The 21750-nt window shown below is 36.6% G+C and overlaps 1 protein-coding gene across 9 annotated transcripts in view; it reads right to left on the reverse strand.

The window, feature by feature from the left end:
* NCOA2 (nuclear receptor coactivator 2) overlaps window positions 1-21750 on the reverse strand; it is a 133308-nt gene that overhangs the window by 24194 nt on the left and 87364 nt on the right. For all 9 annotated transcript variants that reach the window (XM_034429952.3, XM_034429951.3, XM_034429950.3 and 6 more), the window contains exons 6-11: window positions 19744-19921; window positions 18438-18626; window positions 17091-17192; window positions 16848-16988; window positions 7993-8140; window positions 324-1590 (exon numbers count right to left, since the gene is read on the reverse strand). In XM_034429952.3, the coding sequence (XP_034285843.1) occupies window positions 324-1590; window positions 7993-8140; window positions 16848-16988; window positions 17091-17192; window positions 18438-18626; window positions 19744-19921 (2025 nt within the window). The remainder of the gene's footprint in view (window positions 1-323; window positions 1591-7992; window positions 8141-16847; window positions 16989-17090; window positions 17193-18437; window positions 18627-19743; window positions 19922-21750) is intronic.

Genomic DNA, 21750 nt, shown 5'->3' on the forward strand with positions numbered 1-21750 from the left:
TACATTTTATGATTCTAAATCAAGTGTTGTTACATATTCCAAGTAGCCTCTATCAATGGGTGTCATTCTCATCCCACATTTACATTTTCATCTCCAAAGCCGAATGATACTATACCAAGCATTACATTTTAAATTAAGTGGCACTTTCCAGATCAGATTTTTCAGCCAGTGAAGTCTTGGCAACAGAGACAATGGTAGTGATTCTAATCACAAAGAACTTTGTGTCGGAAGAGATACAAAACAAGAATTGTTTCTGTACCCATCTCTGATACAAATAACATAAACAAATGAATAAATAAAATATAATCCCCACAAGTTCTTACCTGTTCATTCGGCTCAAAGCGCATCTCTTCTTTTTCAGTCTTTATAGTTACTGGCTTTACTGTGCTACTGGAAGGGTCTGTCTTACTGTCCGACCGTTCCAGTTTGGGTGTAATGTCTGGTAAACCAATTTCTTTTGTATCATCTTTATCTAGCAAGTAACGAAGTAGTGCATTTTCTTTCTTCTTGGGACTCACTGGTTCCTGTTTACAAGTTATCTCTGAACCTGGAGCTGTGCTACTGGTCTCCTGGTTCAGTTCTTTGCCTGTGGCCTCTGCTGTGAGCTTGGCCAAATCTACAGGAGAACTGCTGTCCTGCAAGAGCCTGTGCAAAATTTTATGCTTCTCCTTGAGCGAGGTTCCATGTGCTGAGCCCGAACCAGATAAGCTTCCCATGGAGTCCTTGTTGGCATCTGCCATAGTATTAGCCAAAGATGAAGGCTCCATCTGATCAGATTTGGTGGTCAGCAGCTGTAAGAGCTTTGTCTGGCTTTTGCCATCATGCAGTCTGTTCTGTCCATCAGATCTTTCACTGCCAACTTGGGGCATGTTATCATTATTTTCTTTCTGTTCTCCTGAATGGCAGACACTTTCTGCTTGTCCAGTTGTTTCTTCCGATTGTTCCCCATGCAATCCAAAGCTATCTTTAGAATCCATATTTCCCATTTTAGTTAGCTGGGGAGGATTCATACTTACAGGGGAATTCTGTAAATTACCCATTTTTATATCAGGTGAAGCCAACGATGACCCCAGAGAGACTCCATGCCCCTCACTGAGAGCCTGAAGTGCATTGAGGGAACTGTTGGTGTAACTATGGCTATTTCCTGTGCTGCTGCAAACTCCAACAGGTGAATGCAAGTTTCCTGCAGGAGAAAACTGGTTGGGTGGGATCCGAGGACTTCCTGCCACTCCAGGACTCATACGATGCCTTGGGGAAAGCATAGAGTTTGGCTGGCCAGGTGTCATGCCAGGGCTGTTTTGAGAAGGACTATTCATTTTTAGTGCATAGTTACTACCCTGAGGAGTGGATGTTTGTATACTTGACACATGGTTCATCCCACCTGAACTACTAAACCTGCTTGTTGGCATACCCATTTGTTCCTTTGGGCCATTTATGGCAAAATTCATATTGCTATTGATGGTCATATCCTGACCTGGATTCCCACTGCACATGGCTTGATGGGCAGGACTGTTAGAGCTAATTGTGTTCAATGGCTTTCCCAGTACTTGTCCAGTTAAATCCTGGTTCATTCCACAGACATTCTGTTCCCTACAATGTGAAAAAAGAAAAAAAAATACTTATGATATTGTATGTTAAATTAAAACAGCTTAATAAAAGGATACCATAGAATATTATGCAATCCCATATGCAAAAATAAGTGCAACATTTGTTTAATCATATTATATCTTAAAAACTATGTGTTTATTTGCAAAAAATAAACAGAGCAGAAACAATTTCTTACAACAAATATTTTAACAATTTTCAGTAAAAAAAGATAGATATGCTGATTAGTGATAAAAACAACTGTTGATTCTAATATATGTATTGTCCTATTATGTAAAAAAATATCTAAGTCTTTGATTTGTCTAGAAGATAGTAGATTAGGGAATACAAAATTATGTGACGGGGCCGAGGCAGCAAAGTACAACAATTAGGCCAGATCAGGGCCGGATTTTCCTATAGGCTAACTAGGCTTCAGCCTAGGGCCTCAAGATCCAGAGGGGCCTACACAGTGTGGGATTCTGGGTGTTCTAGGTGGCTCCGCCGAACCCTTTGTTAAATTGCTGGCTCCCCCGCCCCTCCGCACCACTATTTATTGCCAATAAATAGTGGTGGGCGAGGGGCGGGGGAGCCAGCAATTTAACAAAGGGTTCGGTATTTTTTTTGTAATGTTATTGGCCCCCGGAGCTTCAGCATAGGCTAATTGGCCTCCCGGCTCTCAGCTGATTTGTCTCCGCTGTTTTGCTTCCTTCCAAAGAGTGCTGATTTTTTTTCCCCTAGCTATACTGAGAAACGAAAGTGAAACTGCTTTGCTGTTGCTGCAAGGTTGGAAAATTAGGCAGGCAGAATTCTTTTCTTTTTCCTCACCAAAAAAGGTAGTGCAGACAATGGGAAATTTAGGGAAAAAGAGAAGAGTTCAGGATTTTAAAACACAAAAGAAAAAAAAGCTGTATTTAACTAGGGAATTGTAATAATTGAGATACTATTAACTGTATATTTCTGAAAGCAGAAATGGTTAAGTTGTGGTTTGGAGGAATATATGGGGGAAATTATTTGGTTTATTATTATTGGTAAATATAATTAATGGATTTGTAAGAAATTGGATTGCATGGAAATAATTGGAATATTCATGTTCATATTGATTAATATACAAAAAAGGTAGTTATATAACTAATTGATTTATATTAAAATGTTGAATTTATATTAAACAACTAATATTACATAATTAACCAATGTGAGGATGGATATAAAAATAGATGACAATGGGAAGGGGTATAATATAGAATAGAAGGGAAAAATTGAATTTGATTAAGATTAGAGATGAGGATGAGGGTAATATTGGTTTTTTACAAAAATAGATGAGGAATAAATATGGCAAAAAGGAAATATAGAAATTGTAAATTTAATTGAAATGACTAAACACTGTTTAAATTTGTGAACCGGCCAAATACTCTGTTCAAAGAAAATACATTGTATGTTTGTATGTGTGTTTCTAATTATTGTTATTTATTCATATTTGTTCTCTTTTATTCTTTAAAGTTTAACAATTCATTCTTTATCTTAATATCTTTATATTTGTTTGGGGTTGGCTTTCTTCCCTTTCATCTTTTTTATTGTATAGCAATCTTTCTCCTCAAACCTACCACCTTTCTTTTCTTTCCTTCTTACTTTCTCTTCCTCCCCCTCTTCTTCTCCTCCCTACTTCCTCTTCCTTTCTCCTTCTCCTTCTCTCTTCCTCCCTCTCTCTCCTACTCTAATTTCCCTTCCCTTCCTTCATCCCTCTCTATTGCTGTATCCTTTTATGCATATGGACTACTCAGAGGGCTGAAAAAGTTATTTCTGACTGGTCCTTGCACTTTTGACCAGTCCTCGAACTTACGACTGTCCTCACATTTTACGTTTTTGCCCTATCTTGTCACCATGGTGAAGAGAAGCAGTTGTGAAATGAGTGACATGGTTGTTAAGAAAGCTGCACGGGCATAAATGTGAGGATGGTCATAAGTGTGAGGACCGGTCAAAAGTGCGAGGCCCAGTCAGAAATGACTTTTTTCAGCCCTCTGAAAAAAGTCTATGCACATAGCCACGCCCACCTGGTCACATGACGAGCTACCCACGCCTACAGTCACGTGACCAGCTAGCCACGCCCACCCAGTCACATGATTGCCAAGCCACACCCCCAACTAAGCCACGCCCACAGAACCTGTTGTTAAATATTGAATCCCACCACTGGTGAAAGGGCCTCATAAGTGGAATAGCCTAGGGCCTCTTTCAATCTAAATCCGGCCCTGGGCCAGATACTGTGATCATGAGATCTACAGGAGGGTAATTGCAATAAGAAATAATTAGTCATTAGCTAGCTTTACTGGTATCAGATTATACAATTCTCATGTTACATATGCAGATGAATATCACTGAATTGGGGGGCTACCAGTATCCCCAATATAGACAGGCTTCAAAGACTTGATGTCACAAACAAAAATAGACATTTAACAGTTATTTTTTTTAAAAAAATCTAAATCCTTTTGTCTTCTAACATGGGGACTGATCGGGGTGAAATGCTCCTGATTCGGACCAGATTGCCCGATCTGGTAGCGATGGCGGCGGGTGGTTCGGAGAACCGGTAGCAAAAATCCCTGTCTCCCCCCCCCCACCATGCCCAACTGAGCCGTGTGATCATTTTTCTACAATCTCTTCCGATGAAAAAATGCTTTTAAAAGTAAAAAAAAAAGCCTCTGATGATCGCACGGCTCAGCTGGGATTGTCAGAGGCTTTTCAAAGCATTTTTTTCTGCAACCTCTTGGCCAAAGAGGTGGTTAAAAAAATGCTTTGAAAAGTCTCTGACGATCCTAGCTGAGTTGCATGATCGGCAGAGGCTTTTCAAAGCATTAGAAAAAATGCTTTGAAAAGTTTTTTTTAAAAAAAGGTTGGCCACGCCTACCCAGTCACATTAACCCCCCCACCAAACCACGCTCACAGAACCGGTAGTAACAAATTTTACATTTCACCCCGGGACTGATATAGAGAAGTTTAGTTATTGTAGAGAACTAAAGAAGTAAGAAAGAAGTGCCATTCTGGGATTATGCCATTTAGATAGTGGTTCATACTTTTTTTCCTAAGTAAATCTGGATCACTACATGGTTTGCACTATTTAAAATATTTTTAATTCACTCTTGGAACTCTCAGATTAGCACATTTCAGAACAAAAGGGGAATTTTTGAGAACCACAGATTCCTTGTGCCCGGAATACAAGATTCTGCACATCCCTGATAAGCAATTTAGTTTTACTTTGTTGCTTTATATACATTGCTATGTCAGGTTGTTTTATAATATGTTGCCTCTTCACATTATCTTCCAGTTAGAAATGTGGTGTTTCCTCAGGCATATATCAGTCCTCATCAGAGGACATCCTTTCCTTAACTTCAGCAAATAATCCAATGTTCACCTGCGACTATGACAAAGGTAGTGACAAAAGACAGAAAGTAGCACGTATGTATCCTCAAATCATATCAAATGTATTTCCGTTTTAATAGCTAACTTTATATTGCATACAAAAATAGAAAGATTGTGGGTACACAGAGTGTACTTCAGTTTATGAGCCTTTCTATTTAGCTTTGGATCTTTTCCTCAATAAATAAAAGAACAAGTATAACATTTTTTTATTTCATTTGTTTAATTGATATCTTTTTACCTAGTTTTAAGATTTATATGGCGAACAGATCATGTTTAGATCATATTTATGTAGAAATGTGGAAAACTCACAAGGATTCACAAAGCACACTGTATTTTCCATAAACATTACATACTTCTTTGACCAGTAAGTAAAATGGACAAATTCACAGCTCTATGTAAAAAAAAGGTGACAACAATTTGCTAACATATAAATGTATGTAAATATATTTTTCTCAAATCTGTAGTTGTTCTAGTAATTAATAAGACTTACAGAGAAAGGTAAGTTTTTAAAATCATCTGGTAGAGATTTTTCACCTCCTCCCCCCAAAAATATTATAATGGAACATCTCTTAATAAGGAACTCTGAAAGCAAAAAGCTTAGAATGAAATCCACCTAGTTTTAGGAATATTTGCATTTCTGTGTGTGTGTGTGTGTGTGTGTGTGTGTGTGTGTGTGTGTGTGTGTGTACACAAGCTGATGCATGCATTTTCAGAGGAAAATAGTAGACAGGAATCTTTTCTGCATGACTGGACTGTTTCAACCACATTTTATCTTTCAAAAGAAAATCACACAAGTAGCAGCATGATATTCCATATACATACAATAGATGATAGAGGGAGGGAGGAATTGATAGCATTCCTGCAAGGAAACATGTACAGTGTGATTGCTCTTCCTTAATATTTTACAAAATACAATAGCTTGTTAAATGCAAGTTTCAGTGTAAACAGAAGTTACATAAACCTTTCAAGGTTACCACCTAGTAGGGAATTCAACCTATCTGCAGGGAAATCATTATTGTTGAGGAATTTACATTGTAAGGTTTATTTTAGGGAATCACAGGACAATGGTTACTTCTGTCCCATTTCAGACACAGAAGCTATTACCTCTTCTCAATATTGCAGCGTCTTAAAAAAAGGATGTATCTCATCTTCTACCATTTCAATCTTGTAATGGCTGCAAGTTCCAGAGACTGAGCTCTTTGGGATATCTTATATCTTATAATAGATGTAGGTGAACATTTGGGAAATAAATCTTGTTTTAAATCCTACTGGACTTTCTGACCAAAGTCTTTCCTACCCTTTTTTAAAATTTCTTTTTAAAATGTCACTCTGGAGATTTCCATACTAGGATGAACATTTGCAATCCTCCAGATGGACTAGAATTGCAATTGCTAGTATGCCTCACCACTAACCATACTTGCAGGAAGAAAATATAATTTAACAACTAGAGATTCCACATTTCTCTTCTAAACATTTTGGGGAGAATATTTTTTTGTCTTTCAGAGACAAGATTGTGAGGAAAGTATGTCTTTCAAAAGTGCACTTTTTTTGCAAAGATGCATGACAAAAATATTTGAAGATCTTTCATAATTTTTTTGTTGGTAGATATCTTAATAGTCAGTTCCTTTCCTTAACAATTTAAGGTAACCTTCCAATTATTTTTCCTCTCTTCCAAAGTTTGGGAAGTAAACTGGCAACAATTTATATTGATGGAAAAATATTTAGGAACTATATTTTGAAACATTTTGGTAGTAATGTAGACATTCCTTGTAGATAAATCTTTGCATTGCAAGTTTCCCAGCTGAAATATTTAATTTGCTCTGTTTGTGGCATGAGAACTTGAAGAAAATCAAGCAATGAGTGAAGTGGAAAAATAAAACACAAGAAATATAAAGGTTCATTTTAAAATCCTTTCTTAAAAATATTAGTATATAAATTCAAATTGTCTAATATTTCATGTTTTACTTATCATGTTTTACTGCCACCAAAATCTGAAGAGATCCCAATCTTTCAGTGTTATAAATCTCTTCTCTTGACTTTGTTAATAAGTAAGGGGATGAGGCTTTGGTTCCTATGTATTTTTATTTTTATATTGTGTATGTACCTTTTTATTGTAAGCTGCTTGTATCACATATGTGAGATTCATGGATACATAAATTGAATGAATGAACGAATAAATAAATAGCAGTTTGAAATGTCAAACAAACTGCAATTATTTAGATGAGTGTAATCAAAATAACCAGACATGTCAGTGCATCCTTTTATTAAATAATGTTAAATAATGTTTTTAATTGAAAAACAGAAAACATGGAGAAATGTTATTTTAATATACCATTTGTGTGAATGACAGACATTTTCCCACACAAAGATCCTTTCTTTAGAAAGTCTAGAGGTATTTCAATTATTTAGAAATCAATCAGATACATACTTAACAAATATTTGCATATCTTAAGCACTGTCACATCAGTTATTTTTGCTGTTTGCTTGCAAAGTATCTTGCAAAATGACTTCATTAGTATATCAATAAAAATGTGCAAGAGACTTTGCTAGATGCCCATTCCCAATGCAGGTCTCTGCCCTCTGATCTTCAAGTAATAGGATTAAATCCAAGTTAAAAACAGAACTAAAGGAACAATACTATCAAGAGTAAACTAGTCATACAAAAAAGTAAACTGTTGATTAAGCCTGAATACATATAATTACAATAGATAAAGATCTCATAGTGAAAAGTTGCCTTTAAAACACCACTTGCAGTTTTGAATTGCAGACACAAATTCATTTACTTATACATTGTGTTCAAGTAACAGGATAATCTTTCAAATAAATGTTTAGATCTGTGACATTAGAATTGGTTAAGAAAACAGAAGCAGTAAAAACAACTTAGCTTATTATTGGAATCTGTAATTATAGCTAAAAGAGCTATAAGCTTATAAATATACTACAGCTGTAATTGACAGTGACACCCAATTTTTTAAGATAAAAAAAAGTTGATAGAATTACCTGTGAAGCATATGTAAGGATATTACAAGCTGAGGTTCGCTAGTAGTCTGGGAACGGATGAGCTTGCTCTTCGTTTGGGCAGCAACTATAGTGCCATCAGACAAAGAAAATCGATACACAGGACTGAATGCTAATCCCTGCCTCAGCACTGTAAGCAAGCAAAAACAAAAACAAAGCATAAAGACACACAGCCCACTATAGGAATAATCACATTAAAATGGTCTTTGCCCACTAATATTATTCCTTACTTTAGAAGGCAAGAAGAAATCTGCAATTTCTTTTGCAAAACCAGCAAGGCAATATTAAAGTTCTTTCGAGTTAAGACCAAAGAGCAAGTGGAGTAAAGTATTAACTGAAAGAGAAATGTTGCCAACATTGATAAAGCAATGTACCTACATGAATGGGTGGGCTTATATCACATACAAGAATAAGGTCACAAACTTTTTTCTTAAAAACAGAATGTTGTTTTTTATACTTGTAAAGTGAATTAAGCAAATTTGAGGTTTGCCACAGTTTTTATATGTTCCTTTCTCAAAATGGCTGAAAAGTGATATTTCTCAGACAGGTTATTAGCGACTGAGATATTAAAAACGTGGACTGATACAGCCTATACAGCCCAATGTCTACTGTTGCTCATTTCTGCTATAGATTGCCCTTGTTCTTCTGGAAAAGTTTCCTCTAAAAAAGCTTTTTGTTTCTTTTTCTCATTCTGCTATCTCTCCTGCCGTCCCTTTCTCCCTCCCTCCTCCCCCCCACCCTACCCTACTGCCACCATATCACAATGGGACTCTGAGAGGCATACAACAAATAACCCCAAACTAACAAAAATAATTTAAAAATACTAAAACAATAAAGTTATTAAAAAATAAAAAGCATTATCTTCAGGAAAGCACAATTACTATCACTAACAGTACAGCTATTTTGCAGACTGTTCCACCACTGTCAGTTCCCAGGCCAAACAGCAAAGCCATGTTTTCAGACCACTCCAGAAGCCAAGCTTGTTTATTTTTACGTCTCTATTAATAATTCTATTAAAGCTATAGTTCCAAAAGAGTTCCATTTTCCTAAAATATACACATTTTTCTTATTGTTCAAGATTGTATACTAAACTAGCTCAAACATCATAATGCAGAGGAATACTTCAACAATCCAATTTAATACCCCATGATTTTTCATATTTTTCATATTCTGCTTCTTTTTCTAATAGGAATAAGTATTAAATCTGATAATTGTAAATTTATTTTGATACTTTATTGGAAAATGCAGTAAGTTGGCTTCTAGTGCTATAGCCCCAACAAACCTTCATTTATGAAAATTCTTTCAATAATTGATCTTTCAATTGTTTGCTGCTTCTTTCTGCTATTATTTTAATGCTTATTTTGCCATTTTTTATTTAGCATTGTAACTCTATTTTTATAAAAAAGATGTATTATGTTTTAATTCTTTTGACTTGTAGTTTTTAATGGCAAATGGGATTTTTCAATTGAAAATGCTTAGATATTTCAAGTCAGCACATAAATATAATAAAAAATCACTAATCTAAATTTTTAACACATTAGACTTTAGGCACTGATAGAAAAATGTTTATCTAAAATATATATAAAAATTATTAGATATTAATAGATTTATCTTTGACAATTTCTTCTCTCTTTCAGTGCAAAAAAGTCCAGTTTGTATTGTTGGTCTGTTGTCAGTTTGCAGTTTTCCTGTATAAATCGTATCATATATCCTTCCACAATTTTTGCCTTCCAGAAGCACATTATCTGGGAAGACAAGAGTTATAGTCCAAAACTTTTGAAGGACCAGGTTGAAAAAGCTGACAAGATACATCAAATGACGTTAAAAAGCTGACAGTTTCTTTCTTGTCCAGACTTGCCACACTGGTATTGCAGGATTTTGTTTTGTTTTTTAATATGTTTTTGCCTTCAAGTGGTCTATCCTGTTATAACATTCATCAAGAAAAGTTTGGCAGAAGGAAATCAGAAAATATAACTTTAAAAATCATAAAAGTTTATTGTAGGGTAAGAATAAAAAATAAAGATCGTGGTAATGGTGGAATAATGTATAATGAAATTTCACATTAAGGAATGCCAGTCATTCAGCCTGAATCTTAGGGCAATAGTTCTATTAATATAGGACAGGAAATTCCAATACATCTTTGTCAAGAACACTGAGAGTAAGATTGTTACAGCATTTAACAACTAAAAGGACATCACACTAACTGCAAGCAATGGAACTTTTTAAAATGCACTATGACAAATTGTTTTTATTTAAAATTATAGTCAGTTTAGATTTGAATAAATACATCTCCATAATGATCTTCACCAATAAACAAAACAAAAATTAAGTGATGTTTGTTTTAATTTCTCTCATTCATTATAAAATATGTAATACCCCATTTTTCTGTTTGTGACCAATAGCAATTCTACTTGAATGTTTTGTTCAGGGCAAGATCCACTTTAAGTTTACAAAGGAAAACAACCATATTATTCCTGGACTAACTTGAAATTCTTTATATTTGGTACTAAAGTTATAATTCATCCAAGAACTAAAATACTGGTATTAACAGGTTAACAGAGTTGGAAGGTACCTTGTAGGGGATCTAGTCCAATCCCCTGCCCAAGCAGGAGATCCTATACCATTTATGACAGATGGCAGTCTAGTCTCTTCTTGAAAGCTTCCAGTAATGAAGCCCCCACAATTTCTGAAGGCAAGCTGTTCCATTGGTTGATTGCTCTCACTGTCAGAAAATTTCTAATTTCTAGATTGAATCTCTCCTTGATCAATTTCCATCCATTATTCCTTCTCTGCCCTTCAGATTGTTTCGAAAATAGCTTGACCCCCTCCTGTCTATGGCATCTCCTCAAATATTGGAACACTGCTATCATGTCTTCCCTGGTCCTTCTCTTCACTAGACTAGCCATTCCCAGTTCCTGCAACCTTGGTAGTATAGTGGTCTAAAGCACCCTATTATTAAGACCAGCTGCCTGCAATTACTGTAGGTTCGAATCTCGCCAGGCTCAAAGTTGACTCAGCCTTCCATCCTTTCTAAGGTAGGTAAATTGAGGACCCAGTTGTGGGGGCAATAAGATGACTTTGTATAAATATACAAAAGGATGAAAGCTATTGCTTAGCACATTGTAAGCCGCCCTGAGTCTCCGGAGAAGGGCGGCATATAAATCAAAATTAAAAAAACAAACAAAAAAAACCCCTTTTATCGTGTGTTTTAGCATCCAGTCCCCTAATCATCTTGGTTGCTCTTCTCTGCACTCTTTCTAGTTTCAACATCTTTTTTTATAGTGTAGTGACCAAAACTGGATGCAATATTCTAGGTGTGGTCTTACCAAGGCTTTATAGAGTGGCATTAGTACCAGCCGCTGTGAGAGAACAGCTGTGGCCATTTGCTTGCATTGCAGCTATCTGACCTGGACGCCCCATCGCTGTGAGAGAGTGAGAGGCTCCAGTTTTGCCCAGATCCAACCGTATTGCTATCTCGCACCTCTAGGACCATCGCTGACACCCAGAGTTACTCTCCCTTACCTCGTAATACTTTATGGCTTACACCTCGGCGGATCTGCTCGTGCTGCGAGATGGCCCCCTCTCGTGGTGATGGCCTTCCACTTTATCGAAGGCCTACCTTAAGGATGGGCTTTGGAGCCCCAAGAGGTGGCATGTTTTAAAGCGGGGATTGAGGGTTTTTTTAATTAGGGCTTTTAATAATTTTTTAAGGGGAACTGGGAGGGCGACCAAGTGGGATGGGGGGGGGGTAATCCACCAAGGTCAGGACCGAGCCCGGCACAGGGTAATGGTTTGGAGGGTGCAGGACGAGGGATTGGGGAGGGGAAGACGGGCTATCTTAATGAGGGATGTACCATCAGCACGAAAGACGCCTAGAGAGCGGTTGGAGGGCCAGTCTCGCTGAATCTGACCGAACACTGGTAAGGTAGCATATTAAGACCTACTTAGTGGCGATAAAAGTGGTAAAGTTTAATTAATTTTCCGCTTTTATTGTGTCATCAGAGAATCGTCCGGCCGCCCTGTTCAGGGTGACCCGCTCCCTGCTCCACCCGGGAGGACCCCTTGGAAGGCAGGGCTGAGGATTTGGGACAATATCTGTATGACAAAATCGCTCAGATCCGGGGGGAATTTGGACTCTGACTGAGTAGATTCGGGCAGGGTGGCGAGGAATAGTCTTGAGAACGTTATCTGGGAAGAGTTTGACTCTGTGACCCCTGATGACATGGACAGGATTCTGGGAGACTTAGTGTGGCCACATGTTTACTGGATCCGTGTCCCTCCTGGTTAGTACTGGCTTCCCGGGAAGTTACACGAGGCTGGCTCCAGGGAATTATTAACACTTCGTTGAGTGAGGGTTACTTCCCCACGGCCTTGAAAGAAGCCTTCCCTGGACCCGGGAATTATTAGCCAACTATCGTCCTGTCTCCAACCTTCGCTTTGTGGCGAAGGTTGTCGAGAGTGTGGTCGCATGACAGTTTCCACAGTACCTGGAGGAAACGTCTTATCTAGATCAGTTCTAGTCGGGTTTCAGGCCCGGGCACAGCACGGAAATGGCATTGGTCGCGTTGGTAGATGATCTCTGGAGGGCTCGGGACAGGGGTTGCTCCTCTGTTCTGGCCCTGTTAGACCTCTCAGCGGCTTTTGATACCATCGACCATGGTATCATGCTGCACCGGTTGGAAGAGTTGGGGATGGGGGGTACCATGTTACAGTAGTTCTCCTCCTTTCTCTCAGACCGGTCGCAGTTCGTGTTGGCAGGGGGGCAAAGGTCGACCTCGAGGCCTCTTATATGTGGAGTGCCTCAGGGGTCGGTCCTCTCGCCCCTTCTGTTCAACATTTATGTGAAGCCGCTGGGTGAGATCATCCGTGGCTTTGGGGTGAAGTACCATCAGTACGCTGATGACACCCAGCTGTACATCTCCACACCAGGCCACCCCAACGATGCCCTTGAAGTGATGTCCCAGTGCCTGGAGGCTGTGCGAATCTGGATGGGGAGGAACAGGCTCAAGCTCAACCCTTCCAAGACTGAGTGGCTGTGGTTCCCGACATCCCGATATAGTCAGTTGACTCCATCACTGACTATCGAGGGCGAGTCTTTGGTCCCCGTGGAGAGGATGCGCAATCTGGGAGTCCTCCTGGATACGCAGCTGTCCTTGGAGGAACATCTGACGGCTGTAGTCAGGGGGACCTTCTGTCAGGTTCGCCTGATTCGCCAGTTGCGGTCCTTTCTTGATCGGGATTCCCTGTGCACAGTCACTCATGCCCTCGTCACCTCTCGCCTGGACTACTGCAACGCTCTCTACATGGGGCTCCCCTTGAAGAGCACACGGAGGCTCCAACTGGTCCAGAATGCGGCCGTGCGGGTAGTCACGGGAGCCGCATGGCACTCCCATATAACACCTCTCCTGCGTGAGCTGCACTGGCTCCCAGTGGTCTTCCGGGTGCGCTTCAAGATGTTGGTTATCACCTTTAAAGCGCTCCATGGCATAGGACCTAGTTATCTTCGAGACCGCCTGCTGCTACCAACGGCCTCCCATCGACCTGTGCGCTCCCACAGAGAGGGCCTCCTCGGGGTGCCATCAACCAAACAATGTAGGCTGGTGACCCCCAGGGGGAGGGCCTTCTCTGTGGGGGCACCTACCCTCTGGAATCAGCTGCCCCCAGAGATAACGAGAATCCAAGACCTCGGTGCCTTCCGCCGTGCCCTTAAAACCTTCTTTTTCCAGCAAGCCGGGCTGGCCTAACACTTTTTAAAATGTTTTTAATTGTCTGTTATTGTTTTTAATCATGGGGCCAAATTTATATATATCTTTTTAATTGTATTTTAATGTTTGTAGTTTATGTTTTTACTTGGCTGTTCACCGCCCTGAGTCCTCAGGAAGAAGGGCGGTATACAAATTTAAAATAAATAAATAAATAAAATAAATAAATAAATAGTACCTCACTTGATCTTGATTGTATCCCTCTGTTAATGCAATTTAGGATTGCACTGGCTTTTTTGGCTGCCACCGGACATTGTTGGCTCGTATTTAATTGGTTGTCCACTAAGACTCCAAGATCCCTCTCAGAGTTACTGCTGTTAAGCCTGGTTTTACCCAGTCTATATGTGTACTTCTGGTTTTTCTTGCCTAAGTGTAAGTCTTTACTTTTCTCTACATTGAATTTCATTTTGTTAGATATTGTCTCAAAGCTAGTTCCCTACTCTTGTGGAATTGGCATAGATAATGCATTAAACAGGTGCAAGATCACAAGGAAAAGCCTTATGGATGCATCAGGCCTCATCTTAGTCTATCATTTTTTCACAGATGCCTTTGGAATATTCTTAAGCAGGAGAGGCAGACATAACTTTTCTCTAATGTCTAGATTAAGCAAAGGCTTAATAAAGAAATACCTCCTCCTTTGGCCACAGAAACAGTATATAACATGTAAGTGAAATTGGTCTTTTGGGAGTATGTTCTGTACTTCAGCAGAGATGACTATAAGATGGAAGGAGGGAAAAAAGGCTTTCTGACAATAAAAGCAGTAGTAATAATAACAGCAGTAAAACTCAAACCTGTACATTATATGTCATGGCTGTTAGCTTTTATCTTGTCTCCCTTTTAGCATGTGACATACAGCTCCCAGTATTCCTTTAAATGTTTGACTTTACCTACTGGCCAACATAGGACAGTCTTATATCAGGAAAATAATGTTTAGTAATTCCACAACCAGAGTATATAGCATATAAACTGGATTTTCAGACAGAATGGTCAATATAAAAATATTTTCCTTAAAATCTTGCAAATACAAGTTACAGTTCTTACCGCATTCTTCCAGAGCTATTTCACAGGATCAAAGCCTTGTTATTTAACTTTAAAATTCAAATGCCACAATTTTAAAAAAAACATATAGTAAATACTTATTTGGGAAATGTCTGATTTTACTTTAGAAAAAAAAATTACAATCTAAATAAATATCCATATGTAATTGCACATAGTTTGCTACGAAACAACATTGAAATAATTTATTAGGACTTTACATAAACATTTAATTAAGGTAAATTATACTTTTCAAACATATGAGAGGTAAGTTAAATGCCACTTCAGTAGATATTGTGTAGAAGACAAAACATTATTTTTTATTAAATACATTGCATACAATTATTATCTTCTCTATGTCTGTGTTTACATACTATATCTAGAACTTTTGAGAAGTAAATATAAACAAAAATTTTATATTCTTCAAATTAATAAATATATCCTTCATTCTGGCAAGTGTGCAATTAACTTGTTTTAATAGAATATCCAATATATATGATTCAAACTGTGAAAGAGTAGTACAATACTTTTAGACTAACTCATTTTTATATTCTCCAAACAGAGGTCATGTTGGCCTTATAACCAGAATTCTTTTTTTTTTTTTTGTATCACAATTTGCTTCTAAAAGTTTATCCTTACCAGTTAAAACTAATCTATCCTATTATAATTCACTGGTAGAATTCTTAAGGAGCGTTATGGTTATACTGGTGGGTAAAATCATGAGGATAAAGCTTCTCCAAGACCAGAATAAAGCATCTGAGAAGAAGGCAAATGTTAAGAAATTATTTTTGCCGTTGAATATGCACTATGCTATGAAATCCATTATGTATCCACACAGGAAATATGAAACTAGTTTAGATAAACAAAATTTACTGAATTTATTTGGAATTATAGATGTGATTATTGCCCTGTTTTACTAAATAAAGTCATTTTATTCTAGAGATATGGCTATATTGCTTTAAAAGAAATTTCTCATTCAACTCATACAGTACCTGCGCCTGTATGTGCAGGTAATCCTTGTGTCTCAGGATTCATAAAATTTTGTAAGATTCTTCATGCATTTTTTGAGGGAAAAAATCCTTCCTCTCTAATTTTCTAGGCTGGACTGAAGGGAGGTATTCTTCACTACACTGTCTGAAGTATGTTAAGAAACACAACCTTAATGTGTTGTATGTGTGTGTATATGTATATGTACATCCTAAACTGTAAACATTAAACCAGTTTTGATCCAAACTTCTAGCAGAAAATGGTATTATTAATACTATTATTAATGGTATGGGGTTCTAATATGAATAAAAGCATGTTCAGTGGTTCGGTATTTGAATAAACGTTTAATATAATTTTTAGTTTTTAACACTGTTAATTTCTTCTCTTACCACTTTTGTATTCTGTTTAAAATATTCCTATATTTTTTGTCAACAACAAAATACTGAAAAGTATTTACATACATAGTATCAGCTATCAATGGGTCATCAACAGACACATAGAGATAAATTTATATATCATTCAAAAGAGGCAGTAAAAAGTTAAGGAAACAAAAGACAGACCACATCCTGTCCAGCAGCCTACACCCAGATAAGCAGGATTAACACCAGAAAAACAATCAAACAGAAAACCTATTGCCTTGCCTATTCAAGGAATTATCAAGGAGGAAATCACACCCCCAGGCAGGCTACTATATACCATACCCACCGACAACACTGGCAGGATAAGCTACCCCACACTTACTAGCACTGATAATGTCAACTGTTCTGGTAGCGAAATGTCTGCAAGCAAAAGCCAAGCTTAGACAGCATGAACAACTTGACTTATATACAGTACATCTATTCTACCCTATACAGTCTTCAATCTGTTTGCTGATTTATTTTTAAATTTGTCTTTATTTTACTGGTTTTTAACAATTTTGGCAATGTAAGTTAAATTTCATTTAATAAATTACAATTTCACATAGTACAATTTTTCCATAAGAGTTATTTTCAATTGCCATGACAATGCATAACCTTATTTCAATATATCAAGTAAAAAAAAGAATATCCTTACCCTCTTGGTGATGCCTCTTAGCAAAAGATATATCTCCCTCATGTTGTGCATAGAATCTCTGAATGCACCTTCTCACCACATCTTCCCAACCAGGTTTCATAGCTGCTCTCATGGTACTAGTGTCCAGTGATGTTATTTTGCCTGTTTATACACACACATACACATATATGAAGACACTGATGCAAGAGATTGTTCAGGTCTTGTGAATTTTTTCAAGTAAATATTTTAATGTGTTCTTTGTACCTTGTAAATCCTGACGAGTACTAAAAGTCTCTGAGGAGGGCAGAAGTGGCCTTTCCTTCATTGGAACTCTCCGTGCCACACAAATCAAGCAAGATTGCAGATCTTTAACAAACATAATTTTTAATCAAACAGAAGTATCTGATAGTGTAATACAGAATTACTAAACAATTCTATAATACAGAATTACAACAAGACAGCAAACATGACAATGGCATGCGGAAAGGACTATTTTCCTACTGTAGTGATGTTTCTTAGTTCCCCAAGGAATCCCTAAATTCTTTTGGCTAAATTTCGCTTATATGAGGATGGCAGTATTACACAAATCAATTCTTTTCCAAGCACTTATTGATAAAACTCTGGTTAGAGCACAAACAATTTTTTTTGAAAGACTGGAAATCTTATCTGTACTTTTTGTTGAAGAAAAAAATGAATTGATGATGTATGAATATTAAGAAAGATGCAGATTAAATAAGAGGGTGAGGGAATCTGCAAAATATTTAAGCAAAAGAAGGGACACTAAGATTGCAATTATCTGTTGAAAAAAATGTAAGAAGTCATTTAATCTAGTTTCGTTAATTTTTTTTTCTTATACTTGTTTTTCCTCCTTTTATCTCTGCAGAATTTTTTAATAAAAATTCTTAATAAATAAATAAAGAAGAAAAAATAAAATTATGCAATGCTTTTTAATTTCCTTATGTATTGATTATTCATGCTCTGCCACAAAGGTTAAACCAGATTTAATTCCACTAAACCCAGAGCTTAAAGTAACATAAATATACATTTGCCTAAACAATTCTTTCCTTCAATGATCAGTAATCAGTACAGATCAACATTTTTAGGTATGCATATTTTAGACCAAGTTCCATGAAACAATGATATGTGGATTCTACACAATCAGCTTGAAGAAGACATCAAGAATATTCAGATGCAATAATTGCCATTGCTTATATACAATAAGCAAATAATATGCATACTGATCTGCATATACTGAGTATCAGCAAATGTTTAATTTAAACTTTAACATTGTATTAGTCAATAAGATAATTAGAGAGATCAACATAAAATGTTGTCTCTGATCTTGTATTTATGTAAATAGTGATTAATTTAGACCATATAAGTAATGTATGGTTCACAGACAACTCTCTCTGTTTTTGTTTTACGGTTTCTGCCTGCTTTAATCTCCTCTATGGTAAATGCATTTTGGAGTAGATATGAAACTATACATAGACTCCTGAAAGGCTGTTAAATCAGTTGTTAGTTTGTTGTTTAGTAGTTTTATTAGTAATGAAATTGTGCCAAGAAAAAAAGACAGATGAGAAAGCCATCCTTCATACAGATAAAATGTACCTTCACCATCTTCCTTGATGGACTTTGGTTGAGAAACCGCAAAGCACTGCATAGTTTCATATTTCTGATGTGCTTCCTGGTTTTCATGACTTTCTTCTTCCGAATCAGTTAAAGGTTTAACTAACATCCGACAGTTAAAAGTATGGCTATTGCGCCTAGGAGATTCACCAGACCAAGGTCCGCCATTCACTAAATAAAATAAAGTTCATATAGAATAAATAGGTGCTTACCAAGATGTTCTGACCAATAATATTTAAACCCTTAAAAGTAATTTCCTAGCAATCAGTCTCTGAAATACGGTAGTAAATTATAGGCAGTGCCAGTGCTGACATGGCTGCTGACTCAGGGCTGGTTCAAAGTTGTTATACCATATTCTCTTCTTGAGCTAATCCTTGCCACAATATAAACACTCATTCGATACTTCAGTGGTCCATATGTTTTTTATATTAATACTGTATCACAATAAGAAAAAAATATATCATGGGAACAAGCTGATGAACATTATTTCCAGCTATGAACTTTCTCCATACTCAGTGAAGTAGTGACTGAACGAACTGATAATATAACAGAAAGCTAAATTCATCTGCTAAGGTAAAACAATATTAGGCATCCTGGAAAAAAAAAAAAAGTTTTTTCCCATATACTTAATATAATAAAGATGAACTCCTCTACCAATAACAATTCAATAATACATAATAAATCAATTAACAACTGTAAAAACTGCTGGTGATCATGTCAACAGAAGGAAACAGTTCATTTTTGTTGGTATTATCAGTGCAAAAAGAATTCTATTTAAAAGCAACCTCTCTGCTTTACCTGCCAGTCAGCTGAAATGGACAATGGCCAGTCCCAGCAAAAAACAAAATGTTCATTTCTTGCTGCACTCTGATGATCTGAAATGAACTCTGCCTTGAAATGTGGGTTGGATGTGTGTAGCGAGGGACGGCTATATGTGTGCGTGATCTGAGAGATCATGGTTGTTATCCATCCATTTTAATTTTTAAAGATTTCACTGGATATGCTCAGAAGTGTCCATCACCATCAGTGGGTCCCATCTGACTGAGAAAGTTCTAGGGTTATGTCCATTCATTCAGTGATCATTCAAAGTGTGCTGAAAAATGGACTTAAAGACTAATCCTTGAAATTCTGACTGTTATGGAACCCAGAGCCTGAAAAGATTACTAATCCCTGATGAATTTGCCATGAAATTGCAAACATTTGAAATCCATTCCAAGTGGTGGCAAGACCAATGTACAAAAGTAAACAAAAACATATTCACTACAAAATGTATCTTTAGAATACGTACCTATAGATTTTGGCAGCAAGTTTCTGACAAATTCATTATGGTCTCCAACATGTAGGATGTTATATACACTTGTGTTCATCAGTTCTTCCTGGTTGTACCGTAAGTACTGTGTCACATTCTCTGATACAAATACCACGTTACCGTCTAGATTCACTACGAAGAAGAATCCATCCAGGGCCTAAAGTTAGGAAACAATGTTTTAGAACACAACTGAGAATCCACACAAGATGAAAGTAATACTACTACTACCTGATGAAATCTCTTAAAAAGGAGAAAGATTTTATTCATTATAATATTAAGATTCAAGCTGTCTGTTATTTTTTTATTATTATTAAAGACAAGGGGGCAATGCTTTCTCCTCTTTTTATTAAAATAATTAAAGAAACTTCATACTAATAAAGTTACTATGCTTAACAAGCTGCAAACATGACTGAACTTTAACAACAAGCTGCAAACATAACTGAGCATAGATGCAAACATGACTGAATATTAAAACTTAAAAATAATGTTGAATTTCATGTGCTATATTGTGCTGGGAACAAGAAGAGATACATGGCTTAAATTTATCATGTGAGTTTTCAGCAGACTCACTAAAGATACAAAGTGAGTAGAGTAGAAAAGCTAATTGCAAAATTATGGCGCATGAAGGCAAAATTAAAAACTAAAGTGAAATCTTGGGATATCAATGGAATTATGAATATCTCAATGCTAAAACTATTTGTCATAATATGTATTGAATATTTATACTGAAAAATAAGCTAAATTTAAAAGCATATTTAATAACTTAGGCTGTAAATCTAAGAGAAGATTCACTGTACCTAACTAATCTTATTCCTTGGTTGATACACACAGATATGCATTATTTTAATTTAATTAGTGACTCACAGAACTAAAACCATGTTAAGATCCTGGTAGTAATCCAGGGTAATATATTCCAAACTTCTCACCATAAATTCAAATTGGTATGCATAAAATCTTTCTTTTAATCTCCCCACCCCAGATTTTAGAATAAAGTACCAGTGAAGTATGTCTTCTCTCAGTGACAAAAATCTATGCTCTTTTCTGTTAGGTTTAGAAATATTGTCTTCAGGCAGAGCCATAAATATACCTGTTTTTTGCAAATAGCATAGTTTTCTATTTAGGCAGGGTTGGACTGATCAAACCAAATCATTAGGTAGATTTAACTTTGCTAGGCTGAAGTTTGCAATGGGGACCTGAGTCAATGGTACAAAACTGGAAAAGGTATCAGAATGGTTTGCTGTTGGATATGGCTCTTTGGGTTTTGTTTTTGTTTTTTAATGCTCAAAATTCAGAAGGACATAATTGTGATTGTGATAAACTCAAACAAGAATTTAACATATATTTGGGGCGGGGGAGAGGGAGGGAAAAGAAAAATAGACTTTAAATCTCCCCAATCCAGATCAACCAAAAATACCAGACCCACCCAACTATGTAATCTTCCTGCTAACCAAACCCCTTGGATTGTAATGTAATATAATAAAAATGAACAAGGAAGCAGTATCTCATGGTAAATGAGTTGTGATTCTAACCTTTCTTATCTCTTCTTATCAGTAATTTATTTTCCATATGAATCCTGCCTTTCTTATATGACAATGAAAGATGGGATCAATATGATTTGTTTTATCAGCTCTTTTTGCTGAAGTTAACAGTCAAAGCAGTCAATAGTTAAAATACAGAAAAGACTTAAAACAATTAAAAGCTTAGTGACAGAGCTATGTTCTAGTTGGTTTTCTAAAGACAAACAGAAAGGACAAAATACAAATTCTAAAGATGTGCATTCTATAGTTAGAAGGGACATAGGAGAAGGCCTATCCTTTATGCCAGTTAAATGAGTTTCTGACAGCTGGGGTGTCTGCACTACAAATCTTTCAGATCTTAACTATCGGGCAGGACAAATGAGATAATAAATTATAGGAAATATTTATTTTCTTTTTCTGAATCTATGAGAACTAGGTATTTGAATTATTGGAATTAAATTTAGAGGAT

Source organism: Pantherophis guttatus, chromosome 3, assembly GCF_059756535.1.
Source record: "Pantherophis guttatus breed Tessera chromosome 3, ASM5975653v1, whole genome shotgun sequence".
Taxonomy (NCBI): Eukaryota; Metazoa; Chordata; class Lepidosauria; order Squamata; family Colubridae; genus Pantherophis; species Pantherophis guttatus.